Source organism: Microcaecilia unicolor, chromosome 6, assembly GCF_901765095.1.
Source record: "Microcaecilia unicolor chromosome 6, aMicUni1.1, whole genome shotgun sequence".
In the NCBI taxonomy this organism is placed as follows: domain Eukaryota; kingdom Metazoa; phylum Chordata; class Amphibia; order Gymnophiona; family Siphonopidae; genus Microcaecilia; species Microcaecilia unicolor.
Window position 1 is genome coordinate 116,729,329 of NC_044036.1, and position 18,375 is coordinate 116,747,703.

Here is an 18,375-nt window from a genome sequence, read left to right on the forward strand (position 1 = left end):
TGGAACAGAACTGAGGCAACTTGTGATTGGTCTGGGAGACGAAAAGGTTCACCGAGGGGGTGCCCCACTCTTGGAAGACCTTGCGTGCCGCCCTGGAATGGAGCGACCACTCGTGCGGTTGCATGAGTCTGCTCAGCCTGTCGGCCAGACTGTTGTTTATGCCTGCCAGGTACGTGGCTTGGAGAAGCATGCCGTGCCGGCATGCCCAGCGCCACATCCCGACAGCCTCCTGACACAGGGGGCGAGATCCGGTGCCCCCCCTGCTTGTTGATGTAGTACATTGCAACCTGATTGTCTGTCCGGATTTGGATAATTTGGAAGGACAGCCGATCTCTGAAAGCCTTCAGCGCGTTCCAGACCGCTCGGAGCTCAAGGAGATTGATCTGAAGACCTGCTTCCTGGAGGGACCACACCCCTTGGGTGTGGAGCCCATCGACATGGGCCCCCCACCCCAGGAGAGATGCATCCGTCGTCAGCACTTTTTGCGGCTGAGGAATTTGAAACGGGCGTCCCAAGGTCAAATTGGTCCGAATCGTCCACCAGCGCAGCAAATTAAGACAACTGATGGGCAGGCGGATGGCATCTTCTAGATTCCCAGTGGCCTGGCACCACTGGGAAGCTAGGGTCCGTTGAGCTGATCTCATGTGAAGACGATTCATGGGAGTCACATGGACTGTAGAGGCCATATGGCCCAGAAGTCTCAACATCTGCCGAGCTGTGATCTGCTGGGACATTCTGGCCTGGGAGGTGAGAGACAGAAGGTTCTGAGCCCTCGCCTCGGGAAGATAGGCATGAGTCGTCTGTGAATTCAGCAGAGCTCCTATGAATTCGAGAGATTGGACTGGCTGGAGATGGGACTTCGGGTAATTTATTACAAACCCCAGCAGCTCCAGGAGTTGAATAGTGCACTGCATGGACCGAAGACCTCCTGCCGCTGAGGTGCTCTTCACCAGCCAATCGTCGAGATACGGGAACACATGCACCCCCAGCTTGCGAAGGTACGCCACAACCACTACGAGGCACTTCGTGAATACCTGTGGTGCAGAGGCGAGCCCAAAGGGCAGCACACAATACTGGAAGTGCCGTGTTTCCAGACGGAATCATAGATACTGTCTGTGAGCTGGCAGTATCGGGATGTGAGTGTAAGCATCCTTTAGATCCAGGGAGCATAGCCAGTCGTCTTTCTGAATCAGGGGAAGAAGGGTGCCCAAGGAAAGCATCCTGAACTTTTCTCGAACCAGATATCTTTTCAGGCCTCTGAAGTCTAGGATGGGGCGCATCCCCCCTGTTTTCTTTTCCACAAGGAAGTACCTGGAACAGAATCCCTGCCCTTCCTGCCCGGGTGGCACGGGCTCGACCGCATTGGCGCTGAGAAGGGTGGAGAGTTCCTCTGCAAGTACCTGCCTGTGGTGGGAGCTGAAGGATTGAGCTCCCGGTGGGCAATTTGGCGGAGTGGAGATCAAATTCAGGGTGTACCCGCACCACACTATTTGGAGAACCCACTGGTCGGAGGTTATGAGAGGCCACCTTTGGTGAAAGACTTTCAACCTCCCCCCGACCGGCAGGCCATCCGGCATGGGCACGTTTATGGCGGCTATGCTCCCATGGATCCAGTCAAAAGCCCGTCCCCTGCTTTTGCTATGGAGCTGCAGGGGTCTGCTTGGTCACAAGCTGTTGACGGGAACGAGCGCGCTGGGGTTGGCCCTGTGCCTGAGAAGGCCTTTGGGCCGGCTCGTTGTACCTACGCTTGCTGTAGGCATAGGGTGCAGACCGCCGGGCCCGGGAAAACGTCCACCTGTGGAGGTGGATGCTGAAGGCGCCCGGTGGGAGAAATTGTCTAGAGCAGTTTCCCAATAGTGGAGCTGCTCAACCAGCTGCTCAACCTTCTCAACGAAAATATTATCCCCCCGGCAAGGGACATCCACCAGCCGTTACTGGGTCCGGTTGTCCAGGTCAGAGGCACGCAGCCATGAGAGCCTGCACATCACTATACCCTGGGCAGCAGCTCTGGATGCAACATCACAAGTGTCATAAATACCCCTGGACAAGAATTTGCGACACGCCTTCAGCTGCCTGACCATCTCCTGAAAGGGCCTGGCCTGCTCCGGCGGCAGCTTGTCAACCAGGTCCGCCAGTTGCCGCACATTGTTCCGCATGTGGATGCTCGTGTAGAGCTGGTATGATTGGATCTTGGTCACGAGCATGGAAGAATGATAGGCCTTCCTCCCAAACGAGTCCAGAGTGCGAGACTCCCGCCCCGGGAGCGCCGAGGCGGTATCCCTCGAACTCTTGGCCCTCTTGAGAGCAGAGTCCACGACCGCTGAGTCATGTGGCAACTGGGGCCGCATTAACTCCGGGTCTGTGTGGACTCTATACTGGGACTCTGCTTTCTTGGGGATGGTGGTATTAGATAGGGGCTTCAACCAGTTCCAAAGCAGTGTTTCCTTCAGGATATTGTGCAACGGTACCATGGAAGACTCTCTAGGTGGTGATGGATAATCGAGGACCTCAAGCATCTCAGCCCTCGGCTCATCCACGGTGACCACTGGGAAGAGAATGCTCACAGACATGTCCCGGACAAAAGAGGCAAAGGAGAGACTCTCTGCAAGCGAGAGCTTCCTCTCCGGTGAAGGCGTGGGGTCGGAGAGAAGACCAGCAGACTCCTCGGAGGAGAAATATCTGGGATCCTCCTCCTCCCTCCACGAGGCCTCCTCCTCGGTGTCAGACCGCAACCGGGCCCGTCTCCACCCTGAGGAGCCACGTCCTCGATGAGGGTGCCAAGAGGTGGACTCCCGCGCCAGCGGAGACGAAGCTCCCTCCATCGACGTCGATTCCACCTGAGTGGCGGTCAAGACTGGCGCCGCAAGCGGTACCGGTGTTGAGGGCTGCATCACAGGGCCAGAGCCAGCCGGAACTTCCATCAACGGCGCTGAGGGCGCATGCACCCCCGGTGCCGGTAGAGACTGGCACATCAGCCCCTCCAGGATACCTGGGAGGATGGCTCGGAGACAGGGCCACTGTCGGGAGAGGCTGGGGGGCCGGTGTAGGCGTCAGTGCCCGAAGCTGCCCCGGTCCAGGAGACAGTACCGGGGTGCCCGACGACCTGCGTATCGACACCTCTTCAATAGATGGGGAGCGCTCCTCCCGGCGTCGACACTTTTCAGGGGCCGAGTCTCAACGCCCCTGAGCTTCCAAGTCCCATGCGCCGGGGGCAACCGATGACGGTGCTTCTTGGCAAGCTTCTTCTCATGTCCGTCATCGGCGCTCCGTGGCACGGACGAGGAGGAAGTGGAGTCCCCACGCCTCCTTGGGGTCGGATCAGAAAGGGTTCGGTCCCGATGGCCCTGGGCGGCGGGACCAGTCGAGGTGGGTGGAGGCCTACTCGGCTGTTCCCCGCTCCCATCGCTGGCAGATCGTCGGGCCAAAGGAACCTGTGCTCCTGGGGTCAATACCATGCTCGGCGCCGAAGTCGTTGACAACGGTACCGATGCTGACGTTCCCGCTGTTGGCACCGATGCCACCGACGAAGGGCCAGCGCAAGTTCCAAAAAGATGGTCCCGAAGAACTTGCCTCGCCACCTGCGTCCGCTTTTTCAAGCCGAGACAAGGTGCACGCTTTGGAATTATGCTCCGGCCCGAGGTACTGGAGGCACCAAGGGTGAGTATCGGACTGCGAGATTTGCTGGCCGCACCGACCACACTTTTTAAATCTGCTCGAGACCTTCGAGGACATCGACGGAAAAATCGCGTCGGCGAGGTCAAAACCGTCAATGGTGGTGGTAAAAAGGCCACAACAAAAAAAGGAAACTCGGACGCGCGGCCACACGGCCACGACTGCAAAAGGAAAGGGAAAAACTCTATGGGAAGGGAGGCTTCTCTACTTTTTTTTTTTTTTTTTTTAAACACGGGAGAACAGGGAACGCGAACGCGCGTACACCAAAAAACAAATAGCGGACAAGGCCGCAAAATGGTTTTCTGGGGCTGACAAGGAGAGGGACGAAACTCCGTCTCTCTCCAGAGCAGAAAAACAGAAACTGAGTGGGAGCGGTCACGCATGGGCAGGAAGGCGACCGCGCATGCGCGGTGGGTGTGCCCCACGTGCGGGACCTACCTCGAGACTTTTCTTCCGGTTGGAGGGGGCTGCCGTGGACGTCTACCCAGTCGTGAGAACAAGCAGCCTGCTTGTCCTCGGTGAACACATAAATCTTCACCAACTCCTCCCATTAAACAAAGGAGTAGTGTTTATTCTATAATAAAGGGCACAGTAATGGCATCTGAGGTACTCTGAGAAGTTATCACTGTGTGCTGTATTTTCACAAGAATTTTCTATAGTCTTGATGGTTAAACTTCAGTCCTAGGAATATCAATATTCATGAAACCAGGCTTACTTTTTTTAAAAATTATTTTAGAGTGCTAATCATAAAATTCTTAGCAGTTTACATAAAACAAATATCAAAGAAACAAATACTGGAGTTGGTGATCCCCGAAACATGAATAGGTTGTCTTTTGGATTATCTGGTCAACAGTATAAAGACATGTCAAAAATTGCAAACACAAACCAAAACATAAGATTCAAATTCCATTTACCAAAACTAATAAAAGAAAAATTATATTTTTATTATTATTATTATTGGGGGGGGGGGGGTTGTTTTGGCATGTCACCCTTCACATATTCTATACCGAGCTCCTCCTCTTTTTTTTGTGTTGCACAGTCATCAGGAAACTTTTCCGAGGACAAGCAGGACAGTGAATTCGCACATATGGGTGACAACATCTAATGGAGCCCAGCATGAATACTGCCCAGCATTCAAGAAGAGTCTCAAAGCCTTTGGTGGTATCGCACAGCAAATGCGCAGGTACATCCCCATCCAATGTTAATGCACAAGACCAGCAGTGTTTTATCTGCAGAGCTGTTTTCGCCAGCTCTCCTGTGTGTTTCATTTTTCCCTTCATCTGGTGCCTTCCTTAGCAGTATGCAGGACTTTTTTCTTTATATTTTGTTTCTTTTTAACCCCTTATTATTTTCTAGTTTTTGGCCTGTTTAGATTTTGGTTTTTTTGCACAGCTCCATTGGCCCTCTTAAGCTTGAGCACCCAATCAGGACTCTCCCTTTTTTTTTTTTTTTCTTAAAAATGTAGTCATTTGATTTCACTTGGGCTGTATTTGCCCCAATATCCCTTAAAACTCCCAGTGGATTTAAGTATACTAGGTGCGGCAAAACCATATCTGTGACTAACACAACTGATGTTTAACATTCCTAGGTCCTGACCACATAGCCTCTGTCACCTCTGTTCTAAAATGCATAAAGGGCACACAGAAATGTAGAGAGGTCCAGTGTGAAAAACATTTTGGTGCTTCTAAGTCCAGTCTATCAATATCAGTGGCATTGGTCCCCATGGCTGACAGACACTGAGGGGCATACTGATATCAAGGTGGTCTCCCCCTGCCTTAACACTGGGCAGCAATAGGGCCTTGTTGGACTGACCTGCATCAGACCCATCAGGATTCGATAACGTCCTCGGTACAGAGAGATCTCAATGTCATGAGTGAAGACAAAGTAGTACCAATATCAATCCCCATCAAAACACGATGCCAGGAGCTTCAGGTCATCAGCACCACCAGTACCTGAGAAGCATCACTGCCAAAAGGATCGCTCCCCTCCATGGAGTCTGTATTAATGCACTATTCCCCTCAACGCTGGAACTAGCCTTCTAATTCAGCTCAGATATCTTCACAGATAGTCACTGATCTGACACCAGCCCCACCTTTATCAATGCCTGTCCCCAAGGAACAGTTAAGGGCCATGCTGCAGGAGGAGTTGGAGTAGATCTTGGCTTTGCATAATGCCAGAGGCCTCAAGAGCACTGGTGCTAACCATAGCCCCACCTAAACCGATCTTCAATGCTCATACATTGTCCGTTGCCTGTGCATTCACACTGGTGCCTTGACGGGGGCTGGCGTCAGCCTCAGAAGGAGAGATGTTCTTCTCCAGCCCATCAGACCTCTCCTCACCTCAGGAAAAGGAGAAAGTCCCCACCAGAGAAGCTCTCCTTTGTTAGTTTTTTTTTTTTTTTAAATAGAGAAAAGACAAGGCCATTCCATGTGATTTGAAAGTTGAGTATGAGCCCAGAGCTGAGATTCTGGATATCCTTGACTATGAGACCATGATCATGCATGGCATCCTGCAGCAGGCACAGAATTGGAAAGCCCTTCTCACTGTGCAGCTAGAACCAAAGGAAAGCAGACTATGTATAGAGTCCAGAAGGCTCCTGGATTTGAACAGCAACAGCTGCCTTACTACTCTATGGTGGTCAAATCCACTTTCAACAGAGCCAATATTTCTAGAACCCACACCTCAGCGCCCTGGGGGTAAGATGCAAGAACCCTGGAATCTTTTGGGGGAAAAAAGGCCTCTATGCTAGTATCCCACATGCAGTCCTATCAGCTCCACATAAGCATTTACTTGTAGAGCAGTGTAGCAGAGATTGAAGACTATCCTTTAGTGACAAATCTTTCCCCGATGCTCGCCGAAGCGGCTCAAAAGGAGAAGCCCGCAGGGCCTTCAAAACTAGCCCCAGGTTCCAAGCTGGACAGGGTGCTCGCACGGAAGGCCGGAGCCGAAGCACCCCACTAAGAAACCGTGCCACATCTGGATGAGCAGCTAAAGACAAGCCTTAAACCTTACCACGAAGGGAGGCCAACGCTGCCACTTGCACCCGCAGGGAATTATAGGCCAAGCCTATTTGTACACCATCGTGCAAAAAGTCCAGAATCGGCGAGACAGGAGCCCGCATGGGTGTGATTGCTTTTGAAGCACACCAAGACTCAAACTGGCGCCAAATCCTGGCATAAGCCACGGAAGTGGAACGCTTGCGGGCCTGCAGGAGAGTGGAAATGACTGTGTTTGAATAGCCTTTGTCCCTCAATTGCGCCCTCTCAATCGCTATGCCTCTCTACGGAGGCCGCGCCATGTGGAGAATTCAAAATGGCGTCCGCTGCCAGCTCTGAGCGGGAAGAATCATCGCTCGCCATGCTCGGGCCGGCTCTTACACCTGTACAGCATGATTTACAGAGCCCCGCTGCTGATTTGCGCTTGCCACACCAGGAACAGCGCTTTACATTCTCTGCAGCCATCGCCGAAAACGGCGGGGAAAATTCAAAATGGCGGTTTCACGCCAAAAACGCCCCGATCGCGGGCCCACCCCGGAGGAGTTAGAAAACACTCTTACCTCACCGGACCGAGTATCACAGCTCCGGCCCCATAGAAGAATCAAAGGAAAACCTCTGTTCCATTTTTTTTTTTTTAACGCTGTGAGGAAAGCAGAGGTAATAAGAACTCTGGAGGCTCAGATGAGTGGGAAAGGCAGGGAAAGGCGAACCAATGTGCCTGCATCCACTGAGTGGGAAAGGACAGGGAAAAGCAAGCTAATATGTCCACATCCACGGGGGCATGGGTAAGGCAGGGAAAGGGCTGACCTATGTGCCTTCAAAGTGAAGCTGCTATAGCCTCTAACACCCCGGCTAACAACTGGCAAGCCAGGAGCCACCCCCAGGCAGATTTTTGATGGAGCTCGAAGAAGCTGCAGCCACCCTGCTTGGGGAGATAGAGAATACTGAAGAGGCAGTGGAGCTGGCTGGCCATGAGGCACTATGAAAAGTTGAGTGCTATCTCCCCCTGCTGGTTGATGGACAACCCATACGTAATGGCTTCATCTGCTTGATGACAAGGAACTACTGCTTCCTGACACAAGGAGTAGGATCCCGTGTAAACCCCTGATTGTTGACATAACATCGCACCCTGGTTGTCTGTCTGAATCTGGATAATGTAGTTTTGGAGTCGATCTCTGAAAGCATTTAGAGTGTTTCAAATGGCCCGTAGCTCAAGGAGATGGATTTGAAGATAAGCCTCCTGAATGGACCACTGACCTTGAGTGTAAAGCCCATCCACATGAGCTCCCCAACTTAGGATGGATGTATCCATTGCCAACATGTTTTGATGCAGAGGAATTTGGAATGCAAGTCCCAGAGTCAAACTGGACCGATCGTCCACCACAGAAGGACGTGAGCCAACCCCGGTGGGATGCAAATGACATCCATTAGGTTCCCTGTGGTTTGAGACCACTGAGAGGCTAAGGTCCACTGGGCCGCTCTCAAATGAAGCCATGCCAAAGGAGTGACACTGTGGAGGCCATGTGGCCCATCAGTCTCAACATTTGCAAAGCTGAAACCTGCTGGCTGCTGTGGACCTGCTAGGCAAGCGCTACCAAGGTATCTGCTCTCACTAGAGGAAGAAAGGCCCGAGTCTGCACTATGTCTAGCAGGGTTCCTATGTACTCCAATTGTCGTACTGGAGATGGGACTTGGGATAATTTATGACAAACCCTAGTAGCTCTAGCACCTGAACAGTCAGCCGCATTAACTTTATTGCCCCCTCCTGAGATGTGCTCTTGACTAGTCAATCGTCCAGGTAAGGAAACATACACTCCTAATCCACGTAGATATGCTGTGACCACTGCCAGGCACTTGGTGAAAGCTCTGGGGCAGACACTAGGCCAAAAGACAGAATGCAATACTGGAAGTAGCATTTCCTCACTCGAAATCTGAGATACCTCCTGTGACTGGGAAGTATCGAAATGTGGGTATAGGCATCCTTTAAGTGCAGAGAGCATAGACAATTGTTTTCCTGAATGACAGGAAGTAGGATACCCAGGAAACTTTCCTGAACTTTTTCACCAGAAAGTTGTCCAGGGGCCCTAATATCTAAGATGGGCCAGAATACCCCATTTTCTTGATCAAAAGAAAGTACCTGGAATAGAATCCCTGCTGCTCCTCCCCTGGTGGTACGGGTTCAACCCTCAGGCCTGCAGAAGGGCAGAGATTTTCTGTACAAGTACTTGCTTGTGCTGAAAACTGAGGTAATATGCTCTTGGTGGGCAATTTGGAGGTCACCGACACCAATTTATTTATTTTTGTTACATTTGTACCCCGCGCTTTCCCACTCATGGCAGGCTCAATGCGGTAGGCAATGGAGGGTTAAGTGACTTGCCCAGAGTCACAAGGAACTGCCTGTGCCGGGAATCAAACTCAGTTCCTCAGGACCAAAGTCCACCACCCTAACCACTAGGCCACATACCCGCAACTATTTGAAGCACCACTGGTCGGAGGTTATAAGGGGCCATCTGTGGTGGTAAAAAGTAAGCCTCCCTCCAACAGGTAGGTCGTCCGGAACAGATACTCTTTGCGCAGCTATGTTCTACTGCAGCCAGTCAAAAACATGTGCTCTGCTTTGACTGGGGAGCCAGCTGGGATTTCTGGGGATGGGGCTGGCGGGGCCTAGGACGGGGGCCCTGAGTCGCCCAAGTAGACCGAGCGGAAGGCTAGTACCTATGCCTTTGAGAGTAGTAGGACCTGCGCCTCTGCCCAGTTAAAATCATCTTCTTGAAGATGCAGATAAAGGTTGCTGAGAGTGTGATTAGTATCAGTGTGCTTTTTAATGAGGTCAACAACCTCTTCCACTTTCTCTTCAAATAAGCTGACCCCTTGGCAAGGCATGTCCACTAACCTCTCTTGAACAACCTGTTCCAGATCAGAGACATGCAGCCATGAGAGTCTGCACATCCCCACACCCATTCCAGAGAGTCTGGATGCAATATCAAAAGTGTAGTAAGCACCCCAAGCCAAATAATGCCGACACTCCATCTGTTTATTAGACAACTGATGACGCTCTGTGGCCTGCTTGACAGGGAGAGAATCCACCAGATTAAGTGTACTATTAACTAGAGACTCCAAGTAAAGGCTCGTGTAGAGCTGGTATGACTAAATTGCGGGCAATGAGCATCAAGGCCTGAAACGCTTTCCTCCCAAATGAGTCTAAGGTTCTGGTCTCTCACCCCAGGGGTGCAGAGGCACGAGACAGCTCATTTGAGAGCAGATTTGACTACCAAAGAGTGGTGAGGCAACTGGGCCCTCTCGAATCCAGGAGCCTTCTGGATAAGATATTGCAAATCCACCTTCCTGGGTGCAACCTGCACTGAGAGGAGAGATTATCAGTTCCTTATCGGTGCATCCTTAAGGATAAACAGTGAAATGGCACAGTGACCCCCTTCCTTAGGAGAAGACGTATAGCCCAAGACAGACAAAACCTCTGCCCTGGGCTCCTCCTCCATCTCCAAATTAATGGGATGGCCACAGCCATATCCCTGACAAAACTAATAAAAGAGTGTCTCTGGAGATTTTCTTCTCGAGGAAGTGAGAGATCAGATGGGACACCATATGACTCCTCCTCCAAGTAATGTGGATCATTGTCCGATACCCATGAGCGGTTTCAGTCAGACTTTTCTTCTAGAGAATCAGGAGATTGAGTCTGCACTGGCCTCAAGGTGCAGCCCTTCCCTCAGACTCCGGAGCAGCTTCCTTTCCTGATGTCAAGGGGGGGGAGGGGGGTACTGCCTGTTCAGGCCTCGGCTCAGACACCCTGCAAGATGCCGGCGTCAAATTTCTGGGCAATGGAATCAGTGGAGCCTCAGAGAAGGCCTGGGGCTATTCCATCGGGAACAGCGTTTTACCGCCTCCGCTGCCATCGCCCGCCCCCGAACAGGAACCCAGCAGGACTTACCCCGGACCGGGAAAGCGCGGGAACTGACAGCTGAGCCAAGAAAAAAAAAAAGAAAACTCTCAGACTCCACTTCAAGGCAGGCTTAGACAAGCAGGCAACAGAAAACAGGACTTGGACAGCAGTAACACAAACCTGCTCTCAGCAAAACCACACTTCCCCGTGTTTCTCTTTTAAATAAATTCTATGGTTTTTTTTTTTTTTTTTAGTGAGGAGGCAGAAAAACAGGTAAGGAACAGCAAAAGCCTGTTCAGATGGAATTTGTGGTGCAGAAGGGACCCAGCAACTGCATATGCTGCCAAATGGGACACCACCAGTCCACCACCCCCAGCTCAAACTGGCCACCGGCCCAGGAGCACCCTCAGAGGCCTTGGGCCCAGGAGCCGGAGAAAAAGCCATCCACCACCTGCTGAGATAGAGACATACTAACTGAGGAAGGAGCTGGCCAGGGTTGCCAGGTGGAAAAATTTTTTCCCATCCAAACGAGCCCAAATCCAGCCCAAACCCCGCCCAAAGTCAAACCCCGCCCCTGACACCCCCACCCCCGCGTCATCACACCGCCCCTGCCATCATCAACACCGCCCAGAATGTCACTAACCCCGCCCCCGCGGCCGAAAAAACAGCTTAAAAAACCGCCCAAAAGACCCAAAACAAGCCCAAAAAACTGCAACCCGCGGCGGGTCGCGGAAAACCGCCCAATTGGGCGGTAAAACCGCCCACCTGGCAACACTGGAGCTGGCCATCTGGCATCACTGCCTTTAGTTTGTTTATCTCTATCGCCACCTGCTGGTAGGCGGACTTAACCCACTAGTTCCTGGATTCATTTGCTGCAAGTGACAAGGAAGCATAGATTTACATATTTATTCTACTAAACACACAACAAATGTGCTGCTTATTATGCTTTGAGTAATTCATCTAGGATCATGCCAATTTTCAACTGCTAAAAGAGAGACAGAGAGGAAAAAAAGCTTGGGAATTGCTGCACTAAAAAAAAAAAAACGTACAAGTATCTGGTTATGCGCCTTAATACAAAGGTACCAAACAAGCATGTCGGGAAAAAGATCACAGCTCCAATTTCTGGAAGCAGTCTTGACCTCTATATTCCCCCATCATTTATGCTATTCCCCTTCTCCCAGCAGAAGCAGCCAGCAATCAGCACATCTTACTTGCTGCTGTCTCCTCCTTTGCTGGCTTCCCTTTGGAGTCAGAAATGTGTAGAGTCGGCAGGTCTTGCAAGACTACAGGACTCGGTTCCAGTTTTAGAGAAGCTGGTAGAGGAGGCAGCAGCATCAAGTAAGTAGTCCTACTTGCCCAATTCATCCCGCCAGCTAGAGGCAATCCAAAGGAGGAGGGGAAGAAAAGTGATGATGCTGGGGTGAGGTGGGGTGATGATGAACCATGACAAAGTGAACCCAATGCTAGGTGTGTCACAACATAAGGTTGTGAAGCACTGGCATACTGACAAGTTTTACATTTAGCAGGTATACTTTTCAAGTAATGCCAGCATGTAAGAACTTTAATAAAAAGCTTTTAAAAAGTTAAAGTTGAAAGGCTTACTCAGGCTCGGAGACTGAAGAAATCCCGGAGGTAGATGAACTGTAAATATTTTCTATCCTTGAAGCCAGGTGAGGGACAATTTCATCCAAGCTCTCTGAAGGGTCTGCCTCATGTATTCTAGGAGAATTTAATGGTCCTGCTCTTGTATCCTGTTAGGTGTAATGAAATTTAGTACCAGAAGCCATACGTACAACTTCATTCCAAAGCACCAACAATCCCCAGTAAAATATAGTGTATCAAAAGCCACTAGGATTTTACACAGTTAATGCTGCTTAAAAGGAGTATCCTACAGGACTCTTATTACCAAGGAATCTTCCAGGCAGAAGAAAAATAATACAGACAAGAGTAATGTAATGCATTTGAGGCACAAGAACAGGCATGTTGAACAAGAAAATGACACACACAGGTGTGCCAGTTGTAAATGAAAAATCACTCAAAGTGGTGGAAGTCAAAATTATACATGGCGTGCATTAAATAGGAGTGGAAATAATTGGAGCACAAAGCGAATGCTACATACCTGTAGAAGGTATTCTACGAGGACAGCAGGCTGATTGTTCTCACTGATGGGTGACATCCACGGCAGCCCCTCCAATCGGAAACTTCACTAGCAAAGGCCTTTGCTAGTCCTCGCGCGCCGATGCGCACCGCGCATGCGCGGCCGTCTTCCTGCCCGAACCGGCTCGTGTTCGTCAGTCCCGTATGTAGCAAGACAAAGACAAGGGAAGACACAACTCCAAAGGGGAGGCGGGCGGGTTTGTGAGAACAATCAGCCTGCTGTCCTCGGAGAATACCTTCTACAGGTATGTAGCATTCGCTTTCTCCGAGGACAAGCAGGCTGCTTGTTCTCACTGATGGGGTATCCCTAGCCCCCAGGCTCACTCAAAACAACAAACATGGTCAATTGGGCCTCGCAACGGCGAGGACATAACTGAGATTGACCTAAAAACTTATCCAACTAACAGAGTGTAGCCTGGAACAGAATAAAACATGGGCCTAGGGGGGTGGAGTTGGATTCTAAACCCCGAACAGATTCTGAAGCACTGACTGCCCGAACCGACTGTCGCGTCGGGTATCCTGCTGCAGGCAGTAATGAGATGTGAATGTGTGGACAGATGACCATGTCGCAGCTTTGCAGATCTCTTCAATAGTGGCTGACTTCAAGTGGGCCACAGACGCAGCCATGGCTCTGACATTGTGAGCCGTGACATGACCCTCAAGAGCCAGCCCAGCCTGGGCGTAAGTGAAGGAAATGCAATCTGCTAGCCAATTGGATATGGTGCGTTTCCCCACAGCCACTCCCCTCCTGTTGGGATCAAAAGAAACAAACATTTGGGCGGACTGTCTGTTGGGCTGTGTCCGCTCCAGATAGAAGGCAAATGCTCTTTTGCAGTCCAATGTGTGCAGCTGACGTTCAGCAGGGCAGGAATGAAGACGGGGAAAAAATGTTGGCAAGACAATTGACTGGTTCAGATGGAACTCCGACACTACCTTCGGCAAGAACTTAGGGTGAGTGCGGAGGACTACTCTGTTACCCTGTTTCCCCGAAAGTAAGACATCCCCAGAAAATAAGACCTAGTAGAGGTTTCCCTGAATTGGTAGATATAAGGCCTCCCCTGAAAGTAAGACCTAGCAATATTTTTTTGAAAGCAGGGCCGCTGAGAGCCGGACAAGGACGCCCCCCCCCCCCCCCACCTGAGGTCGCCGGGCCCCCCCCCCCCCCTCCACCACTCCCGGAACTAACCTTAAATGCCTTCTTTCACCTTCGCAGCAAGCAGCAGCAGGGCAGACCTCTCCTTCCTTCCGTGCCCCGCCCTCGCAGACGTTACGTCAGGCGAGGGAGGGACACGGAAGGAAGGAGTGGCCTGCCCTGCTGCTGCGAAGGTGAAAGGAGGCGTTTAAGGTTAGTTCCGGGAGCGACGGAGGGCGGGCGGGCCAACCCCGATGCAACCTTGATGTTTCCCCGAAAAATAAGACAGCCCCTGAAAATAAGACCTAGCGCATTTTGGGGGGCAAAAAATTAATATAAGACAGTGTCTTATTTTCGGGGAAACACGGTATGATGAAATTTGGTGTAAGGGGCCTGGGCTACCAGGGCCTGAAGCTCACTGACTCTACAAGCTGAAGTAACTGCCACCAAGAAAATGACCTTCCAGGTCAAGTACTTCAGATGGCAGGAGTTCAGTGGCTCAAAAGGAGGTTTCATCAGCTGGGTGAGAACGACATTGAGATCCCATGACACTGTAGGAGGTTTGACGGGGGGCTTTGACAAAAGCAAACCTCTCATGAAGCGAACAACTAAAGGCTGTCCTGAGATCGGCTTACCTTCCACACGGTAATGGTATGCACTGATTGCACTAAGGTGAACCCTTACAGAGTTGGTCTTGAGACCAGAAAAGTGCAGAAGGTATTCAAGCAGGGGCTGTGTAGGACAGGAGCGAGGATCTAAGGCCTTGCTGTCACACCAGACGGCAAACCTCCTCCATAAAAAGAAGTAACTCCTCTTAGTGGAATCTTTTCTGGAAGCAAGACACGGGAGACACCCTCAGACAGACCCAAAGAGGTAAAATCTACGGTCTCAACATCCAGGCCATGAGAGCCAGAGACTGGAGGTTGGGATGCAGAAGCGCCCGTTCGTCCTGTGTGATGAGGGTCAGAAAACACTCCAATCTCCACGGTTCTTCGGAGGACAACTCCAGAAGAAGAGGGAACCAGATCTGACGCGGCCAAAAAAAGAGCTATCAGAATCATGGTGCCCGGGTCTTGTTTGAGTTTCAACAAAGTCTTCCCCACCAGAGGTATGGGAGGATAAGCACACAGCAGGCCTTCCCCCCAATCCAGTAGGAAGGCATCCGATGCCAGTCTGCCGTGGGCCTGAAGTCTGGAACAGAACTGAGGGACCTTGTGGTTGGCTCGAGATGCAAAGAGATCTACCAAGGGGGTGCCCCACACCTGGAAGATCTGGCGCAATAGTCTTGAGTTGAGCGACCACTCGTGAGGTTGCATAATCCTGCTCAACCTGTCGGCCAGACTGTTGTTTACGCCTGCCAGATATGTGGCTTGGAGCAACATGCCGTAACGGCGAGCCCAGAGCCACATGCTGACGGCTTCCTGACACAGGGGGCGAGATCCGGTGCCCCCCTGCTTGTTGATGTAATACATGGCAACCTGGTTGTCTGTCTGAATTTGGATAATTTGATGGGACAGCCGATCTCTGAAAGCCTTCAGAGCGTTCCAGACCGCTCGTAACTCCAGGAGATTGATCTGCAGATCACGTTCCTGGAGGGACCAGCTTCCCTGGGTGTGAAGCCCATCGACATGAGCTACCCACCCCAGGAGAGACGCATCCGTAGTCAGCACTTTTTGTGGCTGAGGAATTTGGAAAGGGCGTGCCAGAGTCAAATTGGACCAAATCGTCCACCAATACAGGGATTTGAGAAAACTCATGGACAGGTGGATCACGTCTTCTAGATCCCCAGCCGCTTGAAACCACTGGGAAGCTAGGGTCCATTGAGCAGATCGCATGTGAAGGCGGGCCATGGGAGTCACATGAACTGTGGAGGCCATGTGGCCCAGCAATCTCAACATCTGCCGAGCTGTGATCTGCTGGGACGCTCGCACCCGAGAGACGAAGGACAACAAGCTGTTGGCTCTCGTCTCTGGGAGATAGGCACGAGCCGTCCGAGAATCCAGCAGAGCTCCTATGAATTCGAGTCTCTGTACTGGGAGAAGATGGGACTTTGGATAATTTATCACAAACCCCAGTAGCTCCAGGAGGCGAATAGTCATCTGCATGGACTGTAGAGCTCCTGCCTCGGATATGTTCTTCACCAGCCAATCGTCGAGATAGGGGAACACGTGCACTCCCAGCCTGCAAAGCGCCGCTGCTACTACAGCCAGGCACTTTGTGAACACTCTGGGCGCAGAGGCGAGCCCAAAGGGTAGCACACAGTACTGGAAGTGACGTGTGCCCAGCTGAAATCGCAGATACTGCCTGTGAGCTGGCAGTATCGGGATGTGCGTGTAGGCGTCCTTTAAGTCCAGAGAGCATAGCCAATCGTTTTCCTGAATCATGGGAAGAAGGGTGCCCAGGGAAAGCATCCTGAACTTTTCCTTGACCAGATATTTGTTCAGGGCCCTTAGGTCTAGGATGGGACGCATCCCCCCTGTTTTCTTTTCCACAAGGAACTACCTGGAATAGAATCCCAGCCCTTCTTGCCCGGATGGCATGGGCTCGACCGCATTGGCGCTGAGAAGGGCGGAGAGTTCCTCTGCAAGTACCTACTTGTGCTGGAAACTGTAGGATTGAGCTCCCGGTGGGTAATTTGGAGGTTTCGAGGCCAAATTGAGGGTGTATCCTTGCCGGACTATTTGAAGAACCCAACGGTCGGAGGTTACAAGAGGCCACCTTTGGTGAAAAGCTTTCAACCTCCCCCCGACCGGCAGATCGTCCGGCACTGATACGTTGATGTCGGCTATGCTCTGCTGGAGCCAGTCAAAAGCTCGCCCCCTGCTTTTGCTGGGGAGTCGTGGGGCCTTGCTGAGGTGCACGCTGCTGACGAGAGCGAGCGCGCTGGGGCTTAGCCTGGGCCGCAGGCTGGCGAGAAGGAGGATTGTACCTACGCTTACCAGAAGAGTAGGGAACAGTCTTCCTTCCCCCATAAAAACGTCTACCTGAGGAGGTAGATGCTGAAGGCTGCCGGCGGCAGAATTTGTCGAAAGCGGTATCCCGCTGGTGGAGCTACTCTACCACCTGTTCGACTTTCTCTCCAAAAATGTTGTCCGCTCGGCAAGGGGAGTCCGCTATCCGCTGCTGGATCCTATTCTCCAGGTCGGAGGCACGCAGCCATGAGAGTCTGCGCATCACCACACCTTGAGCAGCGGCCCTGGACGCAACATCAAAGGTATCATATACCCCTCTGGCCAGGAATTTTCTGCACGCCTTCAGCTGCCTGACCACCTCCTGAAATGGCTTGGCTTGCTCAGGAGGGAGCTTGTCCACCAAGCCTGCCAACTGCCGCACATTGTTCCGCATATGGATGCTCGTGTAGAGCTGGTAGGACTGAATCTTAGCCACGAGCATAGAAGAATGGTAAGCCTTCCTCCCAAAGGAGTCTAAGGTTCTAGAGTCTTTGCCCGGGGGCGCCGAAGCATGCTCCCTAGAACTCTTAGCCTTCTTTAGGGCCAGATCCACCACACCAGAGTCGTGAGGCAACTGAGTGCGCATCAGCTCTGGGTCCCCATGGATCCAGTACTGGGACTCGATCTTCTTGGGAATGTGGGGATTAGTTAAAGGCTTGGTCCAGTTCGCCAGCAATGTCTTTTTGAGGACATGATGCATGGGTACTGTGGACGCTTCCTTAGGTGGAGGAGGATAGTCCAAGAGCTCAAACATTTCAGCTCTGGGCTCATCCTCCACGACCACTGGGAAGGGGATGGCCGTAGACATCTCCCAGACAAAGGCCGCAAAAGACAGACTCTCGGGAGGAGAAAGCTGCCTTTCAGGGGAGGGAGTGGGATCAGAAGGAAGGCCATCAGACTCCTCGTCAGAGAAATATCCGATGTCCTCCTCCTCCTCCCACGAGGCCTCACCATCGGTATCAGACACAAGTTCATGAACCTGTGTCTGAAGCCGTGCCCGACTCGACTCCGTGGAAACGCGTCCACGGTGGGAGCGTCGAGAGGTAGACTCCCTCGCCAGCACCGGCGAAGCTCCCTCCGCCGACGTCGTCGGGGAGCCTTCCTGGGAGGCGGCCGCAGTCGGTACCGCTTGAGACCTCACCCTGGGCAAGGAGCCAGCCGGCGCCTCACTCGACGGTACCGGAGGCGCAAGCACCCCCGGTACCGGAGGGGAAGGGCGCAACAGCTCTCCCAGGATCTCCAGGAGAACGGCCTGGAGACTCTCGTGCAGAGCGGCTTTGGAGAAAGACATGGAAGCCGATGCAGGCGTCGAGGTCAGAGTCTGTTCCAGGCGTGGAGGCTGTTCCGGGCTGTCCAAGGTGGAGCGCATCGACACCTCCTGAACAGAGGGTGAGCGGTCCTCCCAGTGCCGATGCCTACTGGGTGCCGACTCCCTCGGCGACCCAGAGCTCTCGGTACCGATGCGGGAAGGTGACCGGTGTCGATGCTTCTTTGATTTTTTCAAACTAAGCATGTCACCGGAGCTTCCCGGTACCGACGAGGACGACGTAGAATCCAGCCGTCTCTTCC

At 52.2% G+C, this 18,375-nt stretch overlaps 1 protein-coding gene across 5 annotated transcripts in view; it reads right to left on the bottom strand.

Moving 5' to 3' along the window:
• The window catches only part of SUCO (SUN domain containing ossification factor), a 256,708-nt gene that overhangs the window by 192,151 nt on the left and 46,182 nt on the right, over window positions 1-18,375 (bottom strand). For all 5 annotated transcript variants that reach the window (XM_030208502.1, XM_030208500.1, XM_030208501.1 and 2 more), the window contains exon 4: window positions 12,169-12,317. In XM_030208502.1, the coding sequence (XP_030064362.1) occupies window positions 12,169-12,317 (149 nt within the window). The remainder of the gene's footprint in view (window positions 1-12,168; window positions 12,318-18,375) is intronic.